The sequence below is a fragment of the Lepisma saccharinum genome, chromosome 17, assembly GCF_977018435.1.
Source record: "Lepisma saccharinum chromosome 17, izLepSacc3.1, whole genome shotgun sequence".
Classification (NCBI taxonomy): domain Eukaryota; kingdom Metazoa; phylum Arthropoda; class Insecta; order Zygentoma; family Lepismatidae; genus Lepisma; species Lepisma saccharinum.
This window is the reverse complement of record NC_139245.1, coordinates 48,472,826-48,486,067: the sequence shown is the minus strand read 5'-3', so window position 1 is coordinate 48,486,067 and position 13,242 is coordinate 48,472,826. Positions and strand designations below refer to the sequence as shown.

At 37.2% G+C, this 13,242-nt stretch overlaps 1 protein-coding gene across 1 annotated transcript in view; it reads right to left on the bottom strand.

Moving 5' to 3' along the window:
- The window catches only part of LOC146001299 (putative oxidoreductase YjmC), a 70,100-nt gene that overhangs the window by 12,059 nt on the left and 44,799 nt on the right, over positions 1-13,242 (bottom strand). The window contains exons 6-7 of the mRNA XM_083138606.1: positions 10,730-10,925; positions 7,157-7,311 (exon numbers count right to left, since the gene is read on the bottom strand). Of these exons, the coding sequence (XP_082994732.1) occupies positions 7,157-7,311; positions 10,730-10,925 (351 nt within the window). The remainder of the gene's footprint in view (positions 1-7,156; positions 7,312-10,729; positions 10,926-13,242) is intronic.

The following is a 13,242-nucleotide window of genomic DNA, read 5'->3' as shown; positions in this document are numbered from 1 at the left end:
TAGTTGCAGCTTCCTGTATACAATTTGAAATATCCAGGTTTGTTTTGGTAAATTCGCAACACACCAAACAAAAGAGAACATTCACTTCAACCATAGGGTCTTCCCACACAAATAGAAGATATCCCGAAAAGCTCCGAAACTAACAGAAAAGTGATACCAACCTCATCGTAAAAATTATTGTTCATGGGAGAGCAAAATAACTGACTTGAAGCTTAAAATTAAATTAAGCTTTGAAATCGTAGGTCATTACAACAGTAAGAAAATGCACCGGTTCATTTTTTAATAATGTATCAGATTAATAAAAATAGTATTTCGAGTTTGATAGCATTTAGGACAACATTTTTGCCTTTAGCAGGTCTCAGAAGAGAATTACATTTCTTTCTTCAGATCAAAGTTTTATCCAGAAACCATCAGTTTATTGAATTTACTTGTATGGAAACTCATGATAAATATCGTGTAAATCATGTTTGTCTTAACCCTTGAACATCAACATTATTGACAAGTTTTACAAATCATGAAACTTAAAAGTAATGCTTTAAAGTTTGTGTACATGGAATTTGGAACAGTAATAATAATATGAATATGAAAACTAGGGTTGCAGAAGGTGGTGCTGTCCTGAATTCAAAGGATGTGCACTAGGGTGATGACTTTTTTACAACCTCATTTCCCTGTATCATAATTTGATGAGCTTTCATTAAAGATTACATAAAATCTTACTTTCAAGGTGATTAGATAAAAAAACCTCACGCACAAAATGATTTAAAAAATTTTATTTATCAGTTTTTTTGCCCATTTTTTGAAGTCACTGTAAGCAGATATAAAATTGAACACAAGCTTTAGAGTCACATATATACAACATTATATAGGGTCATCAAACACACAAGGAAGTCAATTATTCATGATAATGTCATTGGACAGGATGAATCTCAGTGGGAGGTTGTCCTTGTTGTGCCAGGAGTCTTGCAAGTCTTGCATAACTTTGATCGCACGCTCACAGCACTGGTTGCTTTGGGCAATGTTGATTGGAGATTCATCTGTTTTCCAGTGGGTTTTCAAGCGTTTGAGACCTGTTGCGTAGTCATTCAGAACTGCAGATAGTTCATCAAAATCTTCGGCGCTGAACAATAGACTGCTGAACCAATGGTCAGCCCACGAGTAGGAAATGAATGAACAAATTTGACGCAGCCTGTTCCGGGTTTCAGGCATCAGAATAAACTCAAGAAGGGCTATAATGGCATGAGAGTTCCATCGTGCATTGCTGATGTTTGGGATCTGTTGAAACTTCATGAAGGGGATCTCATTCCTGTCAGTGAAATGACGGAAGACACGAGTGAGGTGGTAGAGAAACTTCATGTCGTCTCTCCAGCTGCCTGTTTCCTTTATCTCAGTTTTACCGTTGCTGAAGGCTGCTTTCAATTTATCATAATTGCTCATCAAATCCTGCACAAAGAAGTACTCGATGTTTGGTGATTTAGTCGAACCATGGAGCTCATCGTCCATGACAACACGAAGAATGCGATCCAGCACATGGTGCTGGCAACTGATGAACTTGGGTTTGGGGTGACCTTTCTCTTCGAACATTTGCTGCAGCCGAACAACAACGCCCGTCTTCTTGCCGGTATTCACGCTTGTTGTGTTGGCAACAATCATCACACTTGATCCACACAGGTTGAACTCCTTTAACACATCCTGGAGTCCTTCTGCGATTGTTTGAGCTTTCCCATCTTTCAATTTGAGTACAGACAACTTAATTTATTTTGCTTCATTCTTGAGGACCACGGCCTGATATTCAAAGCCATCAATGTGTTTGCCGTCAAAGTGTATGCTCCACTTCTCCAGATGAAGCATGCTCAACAAGTGCTTCTTCATCTGAGCAGCTCTCGTGTAGATAGCCTTGTGGATTGCTGACTGACATGGGGTTGGGATTTCAATGCCCTCACCAGAAAGCTGGCAGCACACCTTTGCTGCTCCGTGGGACGACAGCTTTGAGCTTGTAACAAGGCGTCTTGCAATGCCTGTTGGGTTATGCTTCCTTGTGCTCGTTGATGCTTCATTCTCATCCTCCCAAGGACTGTCTCTGCTGTGTAACTGTCGGAACAATCAGGTGGCGCTGAGCTGGTAAGTGTTGACACAGTCGCTTCCATTGCCTTCTTTCGCTTGGATGGGTGGATGGTCTTTGCACTAGCATGTTTGCAACTGGAATAACCAACCTGGCCCTTACTCTCAATTTGCAGTTTGTAGAGGTTTTCTCATCCTCTTTGCACATCCATTCGCCTTTCACCTTGGTCACGTCAAACAGTTCATTCAATGAATCAAAGTTTTATTTCTTTCTGCATCGCTTATAGTTTTTCAGAAGGTTTGCTAGTTTTGCACAAATGGCTTGATCAGATACATGCGGGAAGTTCAATGTTTTGCTACATAGGGCTTTAAGCTCCACAGCAATTAGACTTATCCTCTCTCTCCATTCTTTGGCAGTGGATTCAAGAAATTTGAAGCGTCCAATGACGTGGCTTTTCAGGGGGCTGCGACTCCGTTCACTCAAGGGTGCTTCATAAATTGCCACGTTGCCTCATCTTGATGGTGCTTGAAACTGGACTAAGTTCTTTGTCCAGGTTTCCTTGTTCTTCTCTGTGTTAGAAGAGGTCTTCTTGAACGACATGTTGTCTTCTACTCAGCAACAGAAATAGAAAAGGCCTTAACGTGAATATTAAATACGTAACAAATTAAAGAAACTGTTATTGAGTTTCCATATATTTTATTTAAAAACAAGCAAAAACAATTATAGAAAATAAAAAAAGACCACCAAATAATACAAGGATTTCTTTATAATATACTCTGGATAATGCGAAATTCCGCATTGCGCAATAGTTATAAGGCAACAATAATGTTGACACCAAATTAATCTAATCAAAACTCAACTACCCACTTTGAACACCTCGCTTATATAGCAGTTTATACCATCCTGCGAAACAGCTGAATAAAATTTTAGTACTGTACAGAAGCTTCCCATGTAATCACGTCACCGTGACGTCGCAATCTGGCCAGACGGCGCACAGCGTTCTATGATTTTCTGGAATATTCCATACAATTCTCTGGTGCTTAAATTATTGCACAACTCTGTTTGCTGAATTATATTATATATAAATATTGTTAATACAATTTTTTGAAATGGTAAAATGGCATACATAAAATTTAAGAATTGTTTGTGCGTGACCTTTTTCAATATTTCAGTGGAATATACCTCATTATAGTCATTAATAGGCAAAAGTTCATCCATTTGTGCTACAGGAAATATTTTTTGAGAAAAAAAATGAAAAAGTCATCACCCTAATGTGCACTCATTGGCCTGACACACCCCTGGTGTCATTAATGACTGCAATTGTTGTTATCGGCAGGTAGGAACTTAATCTGGTCCCTCAGATGTGCTCCTTTGGTACTCATTGGTCAATTGGAATATTTCCCTGAGTTTTATTATTATTTTTTCCCCCAAATTTACTGATTTCCAAGATTTTTCGTGGTGTTTTTTTTTTTTTATTGATTTGGTGTTTTAAGTCCACTTTATGCACAGTAAGGCTAATCGAGACTGTACCTACAGTTTTAAAGTGGGATCTGAACCATTATGTGCCTCCACCAAGTATCAAACCCGGGACCCCTTGATTACAAGGCGAGGATGCCATCGGGGAGGCTCTCGTGGTGGAGGGGATAAACAGTTTTGGTAGAACATATTTATTAAATAATAATGATATAGTCTATTAATAAGCTTGAAGTAGGATATGGAACAGTTACTTGGGCATTTTTTATGAAATACAATTATTTTTCATTAAAAGTAAATGCATATGAAGGCAGCTATTTCTACCTTTACACATAGTGGCTGCAATTTTGACAAGAAATTCAATGAAATAAACCTGAATTTGGAACCTTCTTCTACATTAAACAACACTTGGTTTTCAAAAGTGTATTTACGTTATCAACTTATTATACACAATTCTGTGATATGTACTTATTACTGTCAAAATTGTTATAGAATTGTTGGACAGCTTGGTATTTGCATGAATATGTGTATGTACATGTGTGTAAGCACCAAAATAGGAAAAAATGCATTTCCACACTTTTGAATTTTATCCTTAAGCTTTGAAAGTATCACCTTACAAAGCTGAAGTTATACTTTATAACTATCTTAAGAATAGGTGAGTTTTTCCTAGATTTTCTTTTTAGTCTACTGATGCGCAGAGAGGCTAATTGGGAATACACGTACAATTTAAAGAGAGATCCAAACCACTATGTGCCTCCAATGGGTATCAAATCTGGAATCCCTTGATTACAAGGTGATGATGTTTTGTCAAAATGTCCTCGATTTGATTCCTGATGGAGACTCAGTTACAAAGCTAAAATACTATTCAAATCCGATTACAAGCATAGCACTTTAAACTCATGTGTATCCACTACTTAATTTGCTTTTCAACAAACTATGTATTGCACTATATTTTGACTGAATTTTCTTCTTTTTTTGGGTACCTGAATGTTGTAACAGTAATACTGTCACATTGCAATCAAGGGATCCTGGTTTCATTGCTGGCTGAAGTACAGTTCCCAGTAGCATATGCAGGATTTCATGAAAAGTCGGTGGTGGTGGTGGGGGAGGTCTTTATAAAACTTTCTCTCCAAATTCACATTACCAGTGTTTATTACACTTTAATTAATTAATTAATAATACTTATAATTAGTTTAATTACTACCAATAATACTACTAATGCAGCTGCAGTTACTACTAATACCACTGCTACTATTAAGTAGTAGAGATCTACATAAATATATTTATGAAAGCAATAGAACGAAATTACTTTTTACTCATTCAATTTTTAACAAATTCTAGGAGCATGTCAACTTTGTTACGAAATGATTGTGTAGCCAACAGTTATTTGTTTATGATAGGTGAGACATTTCAAGTGTGAAGAAAGTCCAAAAGAACAAGCAAATATATTAAAATAAATGGAAATAATCAAAGTATGGAACTCATCCAAGGAGCCACGGTGTGGTAGGACATCTGACGACTATGTGGGAGATCCGGGTTCGATCCTAGGGTTGGTAATCTAAGGTTGTAATTTTTCCGGTCTTGTCCCTGCATAAAGTGGCTTTGGGACTCACCAGCCTCAAATCAATGGGTATCTGAGAGCAATCCTGGGGTGCAAAGGTGGCTGGAGCATAGTGCTGATCACATCACCTCTAAAATAGCCAAGATAGAGAATATGGGGCCCCACCTCTACATGTGCCTTTATGCTATATGCACGTGGAAATTTACATTACGTTTACCTATGGAACTCATTCAGGATGATGATGAGGCACGATGTAGAATACATGTTGCTAAATTCCACTGAGTCTATTTTGCGTTCAAAAGTAAGCATTAAAACATTGCAACACATTTATCACTTCTAGGTGATTCACAAAGTGCTTCTTCAACATTATTTAGTGATGTGGATGTAGATTTATCATCACTTGAGAGTTCACAAAGGTATGCAAAGTCAGTACCTGGAAGAACGTTTGCAATAACGTCAACACAATGCGACAAAGCAAGGAATTTTCACAATTTTCGCAAGATTCACTGCATGACTTTTTTGTAATAAAAATAAATAAATAATTAAAAAAGCAAAATTGAACTTTGCAGTCCTTTAGATTGTTTAGACATTTTGACGGATCCCAAACGACACTGTAAATATTTATGAGAAACGTGCCAATACTGCTCTCAAAATCTATCATGCACCTGCGGGGTAATTCATATCTAGATTGTCTTGCTGTTCTTATTATACCAATAACGCATTTCATAATAGTTAAGCTTATTGTCGTTCGAATTCAGAAATTCAAATGTGCTGCGGTAAAGAATGGAAATTGTGACTTGTGACTGTGTATTCTTGTCGGTCTAGTCTTTGTCTACATTAACCACTTACAACGAACCAAGAACTTTGTTTAGTTCATAGTTCACAGTCACAGAAAAAAAAATACATGTTCGTTGGACATTGTTGCAGCTGAGATACAAACAACTTGCAAATCATAGTTGCCCTCACATTTTACTTTCAAGAATTGTTGTTTATTTTCAAGGCATTTAGTCCTAAAGATGTGGGTGTTTGGAATACTGTGCTTTTCTCCTTGATGCATGGGAATAATAATTCAAATTATTATTATTATTATTAATAATAATAATAATTATTATTATTGTTATTAGTATTACTGTCACAGATCATTGATTGTGATAAATTGGCCATTTCAATTTTTTTTCACATCGTTTTCCATAACATTTCAAAAGGTCAAGGGGGGTTAACCCAGTAACCCCCCCTTGCATACGCCACTGACAGTTCCAATTAGCCTATTTGAACATAAATTGCACTTAAAACAACACACAAAATAATTTAAATAATTTTGTGCTTTTGAACCTGTATTGCACATGTGTTCACCTTAAAAATTAAAACTATCCAATATCACAACTGGTGGACATTTACATGACAATACAGAAAACTGTAAGTAATATCTAAATGGAAAAATATTATTAGAACATGGCTTAAAATATACAGTGTGTACAAAAAAGAATGTCCTAGTTTTAAATTGTTATAACTTCTTGTAGAATACGTGAACAGCGTTCATTCAGTGTTCATTCATGACTTGAATGTTTGAAATTTTGTTGGTGTTCATTAGTTTTCCGTTTTCCAGGTTGGCGGTGCTGGCATAGCAAAGGAATAGAATAGGCAAGATGGCGAGCCCCGAGCAGAAGTCCTTCTGTGTTCTGAACTTTGCGAAATGTGAATCAGTGATATCTGTGCAGCCTGCTTTACGTGTGAAGTTCCATGTTGAAGCTCCACTTGCGAAGAACATAAGACGTTGGTATAAGCAATTTGAAACGAATACGAACAGCTGTAACCTCAATCACTACAGACATGCTTGTTAGAGTGTGGGAAGAGCTGTTTTATCGTTTGGATGTGTGCCGGGTCACAAAAGGGTCACACATTGAACATTTGTGAACCAAAAAAACTGTGAGTGTTACTCTTTCATTTAATATATATATCATTGTCGTACGCCAAATATGTATGAAATAACAGAGGTTCAAAACTAGGTCATTCTTTTTTGTGCACCCGGTATAATGCAAATCTTTTAAAACTATTTCTCTTACAGGCTCTAAATTCCTCAGATATGTCAACATGTCACCCAAACGATCCTCAAAATTTGGAGCAAAGCACTTGGGATCAATAGCCACGAAACACTGCGCCAGGTTCGCTTCCCTTTCTTTACTCAACCATGTTGGAACATTCGGGCCATAACTTGCATCTGTGTAAATAGAAGACTTAGCAAATTAAACATTCTACATCATGACATTTCATAGCAAATTAAAATATTTAAATTTGAAAGGTGCATTTCAAACAGTGCTTGGTTAGCTGGGGGGATGTTCCTATGGTTTAACATGGTAACAATAAGCCAGCTGGGAGGATGTTTCCAAAAATTTTGTTAGCTGGGGGATACCCTTCTATTGCCCCCCCCCCCCATTTGAGCACTGATTTGAACAAACAAATGCAAGACCTCATGATCTTGCGTAGCCAGTTGCCAAACTGAAAGATATGGAGAAAGGTCTACTTGTTGTTGGAGGGGTGCGAAAAATAATAATATAAATTCAGCATGGTCTGAGAGCTGGTTTATGGTCCAGGAATTTTAAATTAATTCAATTCCGGTCTGGGAGAGAAAATCAGCAAGCGTAAATGAGTTCTGGACCGTAAAGAACCTTTTCATTTGTAAAGTATTTCTATTCGATCCAGGAACCTTTTCTCCAGATGAATTTAAATATGGTCCAGGAACCTTTTCTCCAGATGAATTTAAATATGGTCCAGGAACCTTTTCTCCATATGAATTTAAATATGGTCCAGGAACCTTTTCTCCAGATGAATTTAAATATGGTCCAGGAACCTTTTCTCCAGATGAATTTAAATATGGTCCAGGAACCTTTTCTCCAGATGAATTTAAATATGGTCCAGGAACCTTTTCTCCAGATGAATTTAAATATGGTCCAGGAACCTTTTCTCCAGATGAATTTAAATATGGTCCAGGAACCTTTTCTCCAGATGAATTTAAATATGGTCCAGGAACCTTTTCTCCAGATGAATTTAAATATGGTCCAGGAACCTTTTCTCCAGATGAATTTAAATATGGTCCAGGAAACTTTTCTCCAGATGAATTTAAATATGGTCCAGGAACCTTTTCTCCAGATGAATTTAAATATGGTCCAGGAACCTTTTCTCCAGATGAATTTAAATATGGTCCAGGAACCTTTTCTCCAGATGAATTTAAATATGGTCCAGGAAACTTTCCTCCAGATGAATTTAAATATGGTCCAGGAACCTTTTCTCCAGATGAATTTAAATATGGTCCAGGAACCTTTTCTCCAGATGAATTTAAATCCGGTCCAGGAATCTTTTTTCCTGGCTCAACCTTTTTAAAGATCAGTTTAAATAGGGACCAAGTTCCACAGCAGAACCCAATAGAACACATTAGAATCTTTGGGTTCCTGGACCTTCAATAACCCTGGTTAAGGGTTAAGTAAACAATGCTGTAGTTTATGTATTTTTGTGAATTTAGAGCAGTAACAACAGAGGTTAAATTTAATGGTGATGATTTGCATACTCACTGACACAAATGCACACATTTTCAAATAATTGTCTACCTAACATCAATGCTACCCCAAGTAGTGAAATGACAGCATATCCCTGATTTCCAACAACTCTATCTTGCACATACAAAAGCATTCGATATTTCTTACTTTGAAATGGTATTTGCTGAAACACTTAACAGAAAGAAAGTTAAGATTTCCCAAGATCTATTTTCTGTAAATACATTACTCGATCACATAGCTATCATCCAGGGTATGGGTGTTTAATTGTTCTCAAGTTTCACTTTTTTTTAAAGTAAATAAAGAAGAATGAGTTAAAAGGTAAGGAAAGTACAAGCAACAGTCAAATGAAAAACTTAATTTGTTTTCGTTTTTTATGTAGTAGGGGAAAGTGGGGGAATTGCGACAACCTAAGGGAGATTTTAAAAATCTCAAAAACTGTATGCAGTGAAACAAAAAGAAAATGTGGGCCTGAAAAAGCAATGTTTGTAGTACATCTCTGCGTATTACTTTGCTCCCTGTCGTTAATAGTTATCTCTGTAAACGTCAAAAAGTAACAATGTGCGTGTGAGCGCAATTGCCCTATTGGTAGGGTAATGGCACTCAGTAATCATCCTAACAGTAAATCAATACCATTTTTGTACTATAGAGAAACTATATCTTTAAGTACTTATATTTATTAATATGCAGATACAAATTAAATTGAGCACAATTTTGCACAAAAATGCACACATGGGACGCTTATTATGAGAAACATCTTTGCACCCTTCATGTTCCCATCACAAACAGTGTGAGCGTCATTACCCGATAGGCGCCATATTATGTTCTTTGTTTCACGTCTCATGAAGAACCTCAAATGTTAACTTTATAATAATTAACAAATAAACAGGAGATACTATTATTATATCTGTAAAATTTTCAAGACTCTAGCTTAAACTTACCTTGCACTTTTTCCCTTCCCAATTTTATAACAAAATATGACGAATACGTTTTTCGCACCCTGCTTCTTAAAAGTCAACTCCACATGTGCCGCCTTTTGTTTGGTGCCTCGTAGTACTGGGTTCTAGATGTCAGCACAGGTTACTCTTCAATAACACCCTCCATAACGACTACAGAGGGGTGAGGGGCATTGCCTGCTGAGCGCCATTCCCCCACCTTCCCCTAGATTTCTCCCATATGTAGAGTTGCACTAGTTTGCTGCATTTTAGTATATATCCATTGCTGATCCACATATATTTTCAAGTCTTGAGTTAGCACCTGTATATCTCAGGAAAAAGAATCTTTGAGATGCACGTACAGTCACTTGTAAACCATTGCGAAGGTATTTCCACCCATCTGCCTGTGAACTGAAGCCATTGTCGTACTTCTCCCTCCATTCGTAAACTTGCTGGCATGCACAGAGGTATTGAATTCTCATTTCACAGATAATTTATAAGTTTTAGGCTTCCAGAGGGAAAGAAACCACTGCTCGTCAATGACAAATATGGTGTTGTGAGGTTCATTTGATCCATGTTGCACCCTTGAGGTCGTTTTTTAACAGTTGATACCTAATGTAAATTTGACCTGTATACAGTCTATCGTGTAATTTTTATCGGATTTTAATGTTTTCATTTCACTCATGTGATACAATCAGATTAAAACTCTTTGTTCACTGAACTTATGATTGTTCATGCTGGAAAGTTCTGGAAAGCAGAAATAAGCTCACCTACACCTAATTTTTTTGTGCACATAACCAATTTTAACAATGACTTCACACGAAATCTTGTTAAGAAGCCTTTTCAACCTTGAGAAGAAATCTAGGAAGCTCTAAAAGTTTAGAAAAGAGAAGTGCAACTTTTTCAAGGTTAAGTTAGGATATTGTGGTGCTTGGTGAAAACCAACTCTTTTATAGCTCAGAGAGGCAGAAAAAGCAACATTTAAAAATTAAATAGAAACATAAATATGACAGAGCAAAATAAACTTAAATTTATATTCTTCACTGTTTTTTCTGGTTTGTGAATTATGAACCACAGAAACCTTGAAAATAATTTCAAATCACTTTGTATTTTATAATCACTATATTACTAAAGTGTATTGAAAACATTTTACCTGCTAAAATACCACAAAAGATCTCTACCATAAGAGCCAACCCATATCCTTTGTAGCCAGAAGTGGTTTCTGAACCTCCAAGTGGAAGCATTCTATGTGAAGCAAAAGCTACGTTGGGATCTGTCGTTGGCTTCCCATCAAAGTCCAAGGCCCATCCTTCAGGTATAGGCTCACCTTTTCTTTGCTGAAGTTCAACCTGAAAATGTTTCAACAATTGTTGAAATTTCTACACCAATTGGAAATAAAATCAGAATTACCATAGATAAGAAATGCACAATTAATTATTTGAAGTTCTTTTCAGCAGTAGTCTGCAAGTACACTAGGCTTCCATCCACCCTGATAACATTTCTCCAGTGCTAATTAATACATTAATACCTGATAATTATATTCCATAGGAAATTTGAGCACTAATTTTTGGAGTCTAGCACTTAAGTTAATGAACATGAAAAGTTGCCTCAACACAGGCCCGTACCCAGGGGCCGGGGGCAAGGGAGCAATGCCCCCCCCCCCCTCGAGCCATGAAATATTTTGATGTAAACCTACAAAAATAATATGGATAATTTTTAAGATTTTGCATGAATATGCTGTGAATATAAAGTAAAACTTGACTAATTCCATATATGTTTGACCCTCATGGCATTATAATAGCTATTTTTCGCAATCCGCTTGCAACGCTCCACTCTCAACACTCGTTCTAGCATCTTTTTTCAATGCCTTTCCTGGCCGGACGCTGAGCAGGTTTGGCGTAAAAGACTCTATATTCCTTGCTGTCTTTCTGGAGGGAAAGCTGCGATGTCTACAGCACGTGCGTAAATGCTCTCTCATACGCCAGCGTACGGAGCAGCAGAGGTCTACCGTGATTGGCTCATGTGACCCTTCCTGCCTTCTGAAGCAGACGACAGTGACAGCGGTAGAATTCCTACCTGGTGCTCGTGCTATGTGATGCTACAATACGCAATATTGACTGACGTAACTTTACCAAACTCAAATATACCGCTTCTTAATGACCACTGCATTGTATAATTTATCGCACGAACAGCGATGTGCATTAGAAACTAAAAGATCAACACAGTTTTTGTTGGTGAAGTCCTCGAGATAGAAGTTCAGCCTGTGGCTGCTCTACCACTTAACCCGCAAAACTATTTTTTTTTTTATTGTTATTATTTTTTCATTATTGTCGGACTGCTTAATATTGTGTCAATGGGAATGTTTACCATTCATTTGAAAACTCTTAACATCGAATTGTCTCTGGACAAAATTATTTTAAAATGTTTATCAGCATTCTCAAGATGTAATAAACAGTGGTCTGAATTACTAATCGGCACTGTTATATCAGTAGAGTGTACGATATTTACATCATCCACCTACCTCCGTGTCAGAGTGCTTTGCACAGTGTGCCAAGACGACAGAGGTCTCTGGTTCGAATCCCGGCATCATCACGGGTCTTTTTTGTCAGTGTCCCTTCATCAATATCATCACTCATATTCATATTCGCAATTAACCAAAAGTGGTAGAAAAGCGAAGTAAAATAAACCAAATCAATCATTAGTTGGATCATCCACAACAATGACGTCTACTGTTGCGCAGAGGCGCTTGTGATTCAGGTAGGTTTTTAATGAATTGCATCATGCAAAAAGGTATAAAAAAAGGTATAAAACACCAGAGTTCAAAACATTTGTGGCCTAGTGAGTCATCTAATTTTCTAGCTAAAACATGCATGGATGATGTTTTATTGAAAACCCAGCTGACTTCAGGCAAATAAACAATACCTGTGGCGACTAATACCATAAGTAAATTATTAAGCAAGAAAGGGCCGACCCTTCCTTCGGACTTGGCGTTCCCACTCGAAATGTCCATGCTACGCCTCTGCTATCTATATCTCCATCTCTCTCTCTCTCTCTCTCTCTCTCTCTCTCTCTCTCTCTGTCTCTCTCTCTCTCTCTGTCTCTCTCTCTCTCTCTCTCTCTCTCTCTCTCTCTCTCTCTCTCTCTCTCTCTCTCTCTCTCTCAGGACTGGTAACAGCATGGGGTAAAAACATACTTCTACAGTCATACATAAGATTTTAAAATTATATCAAATTGGACTAGTAAGAAATGCAGCCGTAGCTGGGAAGGTGGTTGTCATTGTCACACTAGGCCCCTGGAACTTAGAAATTAGACCGACCTGTCATTCATTTCTCCTCCATTTCTCACCTCCTTTCATTGGGAATAAAACAGAACACCTACATGTTAATTTAATAGGAAACTAATGTCTTCTTAAAGTTTCTCATTTTTTGTCCCTCCACCTAGAAATCTTTAATTTGCAATCGATTTTGCAGATGTGAACAATAACACACTGCTTCAATAAAGAAGGTGTGGGATGCACAACCGACTGTCCTTTTATTAACCACATTTCTTGAATGCTAAGTTTTCTTTTCATCGGATTCAATGGAAAAGAGTAAGTACATAAAATTTCTACAATGTCTAAGTAGGGGGTGCGAAAATTATTCTCATCCTGGGTGCTGAAATCTCTAG